Genomic DNA, 7,971 nt, shown 5'->3' on the forward strand with positions numbered 1-7,971 from the left:
TTGTTGAGAATATTTATAAGTAAATACTTAGCCCAAACACCCCCCCACCCCCACCCCACTTTTTTTTTTTTTTTTTTTTTTTTTTTTTGTTCTTCTTCTTTTTTTTTTTTTTTTTTTTTCCCTCCATCAAAATCCGAGAAGCAGGGATGACCATCCAGGAGGTGCCAAGATAAGAGGGAGGGAAGGGGGGTGGAGGGGAGCAGAGTATGTTAGGAATGGAATGGGTGGGAGAGGTTTTTATGCCTTTGTTTTTTGGCTCCCTTCCTTATAAGGGGGAAAAGCTTTTAGTATGTACGTAAAATCATTCTAAAAGAAATCAAAATTGGTAATGCATTCACTGTCTGGGGGTGATATGCCTACATACATACATATACCAAGGCTTTTTCCCCCTCACAAGGGAGGTAGCCAAAAAAGGAAAAGGCATAAAATCATTCCCACCCATTCCATCCCTGAATACACTCCACATCCCCCTCCACCCTCCCTCTTATCTTAGCACCTCCTGGATGACGGGTCATCCCTATACCTTGTCCTCTGCCCTGGGTAAGAAGCAGTGTTGCAAGACACAGCACATCCACAACAAGGCTGCTTCATTAAATCAGCGACCCCCCATCTCTGTCCCCCCATGTATAAAAGGAGAAGACGGGGAGAAATCCCTTCGGGCTGCGTCAAATTTTGCTCACACATACTACCTCACCCCCCATCCCCCCACCCATTCCACCTCATGCATCACAACATCATCCATATACAACCATTCTCCATTCACCCCTATCTTCTGTCCTCTCCCGTCCTTCCTCAACAGACATTCCCCTCTTCCCCAAAGCCCCCTTCACCCCATCCATCCACCTCATCCTAGGACATCCCCTCATGTTCACTCCCTCCACATCTGCCTTCCATACTTCTTTTACTAGTCTTTCTTCACTCATTCTTTCCATGTGTCCAAACCATCCTAATACTCTTTCATCAACCCTATCTCCCAACTCCACCTCCATTCCCCTCCTCATTTGTCACTCTATCTAGCCTAGCAACCTCCATCACACTTCTCAGACACCTCATCTCAAGCACATTCAAACTCCTTCTCTCGTCCTCTCTTATGTTCCATGTTTCTGCCCCATACAGTGCTGTTGGCACAATCACCCCTTCATACAGTCTCCTCTTAGCATCCATTCCCAAATGTCTACTCCTCATTACACTCTTTAATCCACCAAGGCATTTACTCGCTTCTCTCAATCTACATTCTACCTCCACCTTCACTCTACCTTTTCCTGCCACATTTGCACCCAAGTATCTAAAACTATCCACTTCCTCCAGTCGCTCTGCTAATCACATACATACATATAGCAGAGGCTTTTTCCTCCTTCCAAGGGAGGTAGCCAAAAAGAAAAAGGGATAAAAACCATTCCCACCCATTCCATCCCTAAATACACTCCACCCCCCTCCACTTTCTTATCTTGGTACCTCCTGGATGACGGGTTATCCCTGCATCTTGTCCACTACCCTGGGTCAGAGGCAGTGTCGCAAGACACAACACATCCACAGCAAGGCCACTCCATTAAATTGGCGACCCCCCTTCTCTGTCCCCTCATGCAGAAAAGAAGATGGGGAGAAATCCCTTCAGGCTGCGTCAAAATTTCCCCTCACATAGTATCTTACCTCCCCCATCCTCCCACCCATTCCACCTCATGCATCACAACATCACCCATATACAACCATTCTCCATTCACCCCTGTCTTCTGTCTTCTCCCTTCCTTCCTCAACAGATATTCCCCTCTTCTCCAAAGCCCCTTTCACTCCATCCATCCATCTCATCCTAGGTCGCCCCCTCATGTTCACTCCCTCCACATCTGCCTTCCATACCTCTTTTACTAGTCTTTCTTCACTCATTCTTTCCATGTGTCCAAACCATCCTAATACTCTTTCATCAACCCTATCTCCCAACTCCCTTTCCACCCCCGTTCTTCTCCTCACCTCCTCATTTCTCACTCTATCCAGCCTAGTAACCCCCATCATACTTCTCAGACACCTCATCTCAAGCACATTTAAACTCCTTCTCTCCTCCTCTCTTATGTTCCATGTCTCCGCCCCATACAGTGCTGTTGGCACAATCACTCTTTCATATAATCTTCACTTAACCTCCATTCCCAAATGTCTATTCCTCATTACACTTTTTAGTCCACCAAGGCATTTATTCGCTTCTCTCAGTCTCTCAAAACTAGAACTACCAACACTAGAGTAAAGAAGAGAAACGTGATCTACTGACTATATATAGAATCATGAAAGGAATGGAAATCCTTGACAGAAAAGATTTACTAAAAATGACAATGGAAAAACAAGAGGTCATGAAAAGAAACTCAAAAAGGACAACTATAGAAGAGATAGGAGAAAGATTAGCTTCCCACACAGAGTGCTGGATATATGGAATAACTTAGATGAAAAAACAGTGTGTGCAAATACTATTCATGATTTTAAGAAGAAACTTGATGCTGAAAGATACAAAGATGGGTCACCACGAGCATAGCTCCCTTCCCGTATAACACATCAAGGTAAATTCTACCTCCACCTCCACTCCACCCTTTCCTGCCACATTCGCATCCAAATATCTAAAACTATCCACTTCCTCCAGTCGCTTTCCCTTAATGCTCTCTTCCAGTTTGCTGCCACTTTCACCCCTTGTACATCTCATCACCTTACTTTTACCCACATTTTTCTTCAACTTTCTTCTTTCACACACAGTTGAGGGAATTATTTATGAGCTTCAATATTTTTATCGGTGAAAACTACATTAATATTAAAATAACACAACAAATCTGGGATGCCCTGCAAGTTTTCTTGGTAAGGTAAAACTTTTTCTATTTCCACCATGAAATTAATTGAATTGGCTAAATTGTTCAGATGGAACCGTGATAGTGCTAACCAAGATTTTGTGGTTTACCTGTCAGACAAGCCACTCACCAAGTCTCAGTCTACAGCTTTAGGATTTGGGCTCAGCTTTGCCAGCAATTTGAATCCATCAAACATTGTGTACATCAGTAAAAAAAAATTGCAATTGAAAGTGTGATAAAGACCTACCCATAGATGATGTTAACATATGTAAAGGAATTGTTTATGGTGCTTTAGCTATACCCTATGTGGGGATATTGGCCACATATTATTGTGTGATATAATTTGCTCAGTAAAATGCAGCTAATACTTTAGGGACTATATTGGGTGCCCCAACAGACCAGAGCCACACATCATTTGGTCCATGATAGAGGGAATATCTATTCTTAGAAAACTGATCATGCTCACAAGCTATGACCATTTTTGTTATTTGATGACTTTCACAATATGATCATAGTAAAGTGAATAATGTCATAAATGTATATTTCTTAATATTCCCCAGTGAATGGCAGGGGTATTCGTCCCTCAGATGTGATATTTTAAGTTGAGTAAAGGCTGCCAGATCTCACTTATAAATAATCCTCCCCTGCCCTTTATGGAAGTTTTTGAAATGTTGAAATCATTTTATAGCATAGGTTATGTAAACCTTCCTTTCTTCTACAGTCTTGGTTACCAGAGCTTTTTTGTTGCCATTCGAAGTCAACTGAAGGTGGTGCAGAAGTTAGTGGCCAAGAGGGAAACTGCGCTTACACTGCCTTCCCCTCAGACATCATCAGGCACCACCTCCTCCTCCTCCCGGCCTCCGTCCACACATGAACAGCCACCCACTAGTGCCATCTTGCCCTCAGGGGACATGAAGAAACCCTCCAAGTCTACAAACCCTAAGTCAAACACACCACCTCATCAGCCAGCACTCCATCCACCCTCCTCCTCCTCCTCACCCAATAACTTAGGAGAAGAGGATAGTGAGGAACCTAAGATATCTCCTTCCAAAATATCCAATAATGAAGACTCAAAGTCCTTGAGTTCTCTGTCTCCAGTCTTTGACCCAGAATCATCCTCTTCCCCATCAAGTTCTCGATTATCAAGTGAAGATGAAGGGAGTGCAACGTGTGTCCTCATGTAAAGTTGTCAAACAGCTTTCATGAGAGTTGTGTACACCCTTACCCCAGCTTTATTTATATATATATATATATATATATATATATATATATATATATATATATATATATATATATATATATATATATATATATGTATGTATACATGTATATGTATGTATATATATATGTATGTATATATATATATACATGGTACCCATAGTCCAGTGTCAAGGGAATATGCTCTTTTACAGACTCATGTAAAAAGCAAAGAAACGTAAGTAGAGCTAATATATGAATTTGTTTTGTCTTTAAAGAAAGCCAAATCTGGTGATATTGTAAAACACAGTTTGAGTGGTAATGATGTTTTGCTAATCCCGAATGTACAAGCCAGAGTTGTGATAGCTTTTGTGGCCCTGCTGCTGCCGGAGAAATACATTTTGATTCACAGGTTTCAGAAATGAGTGGAAATGTTACAACTTAAGTGTGTACTCTGTCCAGCCATCTGTTCCCTGAAGATTTTTGAAAGGGTAAGGACAAAGATAATTTACTCCCATAATTGTCATACAACCAATATGATTTTGTTTACTACTTATCTCCGAGTTGGTTTTACAATGCCATCACCTAGAATGTCTTCACTGTGATATAAAAACAGTTACTAAAAGTCTATAAAGCTATTTTGTGTACAGTTTCCTTGTATATTACAGAAATTTTGTACAATCATCTAGAGACTAGACAATGATTTCACCTGTGATTTCATAATGATAGATTATGGCAACTGTTTAAGTGTTGCAAGGGTTGTTTTGGCATTTTTAGCATTAGCCTTGTATATCGGGTGTTTAGAATCTACAGTTTGATACAATGGTGTGGAAAAGTATGATGTGCTTCTGATGGGGTGGAACTTGGGTTTGTTTGACCATCTGTCCGGAATCTCTTTCAATGACAGAAACTAGCCAAGTGCCAGTGTGTTTAGAGTCCTTTTGAATACCTAGTATGCATTGGCATTTCTAGACAACAGAAGTCACACAAGGAAGATAGTAGAATGTGCCAATAGCATGTAGGTTATAGGATGGCCCAACACAATAGGCAATATTGGTAACATACAAAACTTACTCTTCAATATAAGAGGTTTTCAAGATGCTCAATATTTTTCTGGTTTTCTTGTTATGACATTTAAATGAATTTTATTGTGCTGGCCACATTAAAACGTTGGTGGGAGAAAGAATGCATGGCTCAAGTACTGGTAATGTTTCCCTCTCTTATAGCAAGCAAATTGAAGGTGCCAAATTAATGTTTATTGTCTGAAGAGACAGACTGATGAACAGTTTGGGAACAAAGATGTGTATAAATGAAAACTTAAGTAAACATCTTATTATATTTTGTATGAAGTAGATTGATGGTGTTAATATAGCCTTTGAGTTGCACAGAATTTGCATGGAGAGCATACATGTGTGGGTGTATGGTTTGGTTAAATTGCACATGACCTTAAACATGGAATCATACTTGTTTGACTCTAACTTTGGCAAAGGTTTAGTAGAGTACAGTCTATAGGTTATGCCTGTTGGCATGAAAAGTAAGGAATATGAAACAATTATATGGTATATTTAATGAAATATGAAAAATATAAGACAAGAATTGAGGAACATTAAGTTGGCCAAGTTAGCGTAAAACAAGTACAGCACTGATAATTGTTTATTGTGTACTAAATTTCTGTAGTATGCCAGTATTTGATCAAAGCTTAGGAGCCACCAGGTTTTCCATATCATTGGGCAACCACCACCACTACTATTACTATCACCACCATCACCACTACCATTACCACCACCATCACCAATTCTATCTATATACCAAAGGCTCCTCCTTATAAGGGAGGTAGACAAGTCAAAGGTATGAAACACCCACTCCCGCCCATTCCACTCCCATCCACCACCCTTGTTTCCCTCTCATCTTAGTTCCTAGTGGAACTACCACCACCAATACCACCCACAAAATAAAGGATAATAAATAAAATAAAAAAGTGAACATAACTGCAGTCTCACATATTATACATATACCAAAGGCTTTTTGTATGTATGATATATCATACACTTAGGTAAATATACAAAGAGTGAAACTTTTCTTGTAAATTACAATTAGGTAAAACATGCTTGCACACAAACACACACACATAAATTTAAGAGTAAACTAGACACTGCAAGATACAAAGATGGGACACCACGAGTGTAGTACTCCTTCCTGTAAGATACAGCTAGGAAAATATAACTAGGTAATACACACATACACAAAATTGTCAAAGAAAGTGAATACTGGAATGGACTGTGACTCACTACAGGGTCTGGGAATGGAGTCAGAAGTGGGAAGTGGACTTCAACATAAAGAAATTTAGCATAATGGAATTTGGAAAAAGTAAAAAGGATATCAGGACAATATAAAATTGGTGAAAAAGAAGTAACAGAAGTGGGATCTGAAAAAGATCTGGGAGTCATCATCACAAAAGATATGTCCCCTGACAGACAGATAAACAAAATTGTTGGCAAAACCTACAACTTGCGAAGATCAATAAAAGTGGCTTTTACTCACTTGGATGAAGAAATGGTAAAGAAAATATTAGTCACACTGATAAGGCATAAATTGGTCACCCAGTACTAAAAAGAATATAAAAACAATTTAGAGAATTCAGAGAGCAACTACGAAGATGGCTCCAACACTATCACAAATGTCATATGAAGAAAGATTGTCAAAACTAGAATTACCGTTTCTGGAACAAAGAAGAGAAAGAAGTGACTTGTTGACCATCTACAGAATTATGAAAGGTGTAGAAGTCCTTGATAGAGATGACTTACTAAATTGGGATAAGAGAAACACAAGAGGACATGGAAAGAAACTCAAAAAGGACAGTTATAGAAGAGACCTGAAAAAAACAGCTTTCCCCCCAGAGTGGTGGATGTATGGAATATACTAGATGAAACAATAGTGTGTGCAAAAACAATACACGAATTTCAGAGCAAATTAGGTATGGCAAGATACAGAGATGGGACACCATGAGCGTAGCTCCCCTTCCTGTAAGATACAACTAGGTAAATACACACACATACACATAATTAGAAATGAAGGATATAGATTATGTTGGAACTGTACATCAATTTATGTCTAGTTATTGTCGAAAATTAGAGAATAGGGGCCAAGACCCAACAAGCATTGCTCCTTTCCTGTATACTACAATAAACACATACACACACACACACACACACACACACACACACAGAGTGTAGATATCTGGAACAAACTGGATAAAACAATAGCGTGTGCAAAAACTATACATGAATTTAAGAGCAAACTAGACAATGCAAGATACAAAGACAGGACACCATGAGCATAGCTCTCCTTCATGTAAGATACAAGGTAAATACACACACACACACACACACACATATATATTATATATATATATATACATACATACATACATACATACATACATACATATACCAAAGCTTTTTCCCCTTCACAAGGGAGGTAGCCAAAAAGGATGGAAAACAATTTGTTATCTGACAGACATATCAGCAAGATTGTGAGAAAGATGTAAGGAATACCACAGAACATGAAGTTGGCTTTTCACTACATGGGTGAAGAGAGGATGTAAAAACTCTAAAATCCTAATCCGTCCAAGACTGAAATATGCATAAGTGGTATGGTACGGTAGCCACACAGATATATCCAAGATCAAGAGGAAGCAAAGAGCAGCAACCAAAGTGTTTCCTAACCTAACAGATACACCATAGGAGGAGAAACTAAAAGCAAAATTTCTGCCAATATTTAAGGATCAAAGAGAATGAGGTGACTTGATTATAGTGTTGGGTCACTGAACTACATTGACAGAGATGTATCCACCCCAGTTATCTGCCTCACCACCACATTTCTCTCTTTATCCATTCTTGTAACACCTACTATATTTTTCAAACACTTTGAACTATCCTATAGATCTCTCTGGAAA

At 39.3% G+C, this 7,971-nt stretch overlaps 1 protein-coding gene across 3 annotated transcripts in view; it reads left to right on the forward strand.

Moving 5' to 3' along the window:
• Rich (Guanine nucleotide exchange factor subunit Rich) overlaps positions 1 to 7,971 on the forward strand; it is a 63,631-nt gene that overhangs the window by 53,567 nt on the left and 2,093 nt on the right. For all 3 annotated transcript variants that reach the window (XM_076204438.1, XM_076204439.1, XM_076204440.1), the window contains one exon: positions 3,541 to 7,971. This exon is cut by the window's right edge and continues 2,093 nt beyond it. In XM_076204438.1, the coding sequence (XP_076060553.1) occupies positions 3,541 to 4,003 (463 nt within the window). In that variant the 3' untranslated portion in view covers positions 4,004 to 7,971. The remainder of the gene's footprint in view (positions 1 to 3,540) is intronic.

Source organism: Oratosquilla oratoria, chromosome 21 (assembly GCF_046742065.1).
Source record: "Oratosquilla oratoria isolate Oo_2021 chromosome 21, ASM4674206v1, whole genome shotgun sequence".
In the NCBI taxonomy this organism is placed as follows: domain Eukaryota; kingdom Metazoa; phylum Arthropoda; class Malacostraca; order Stomatopoda; family Squillidae; genus Oratosquilla; species Oratosquilla oratoria.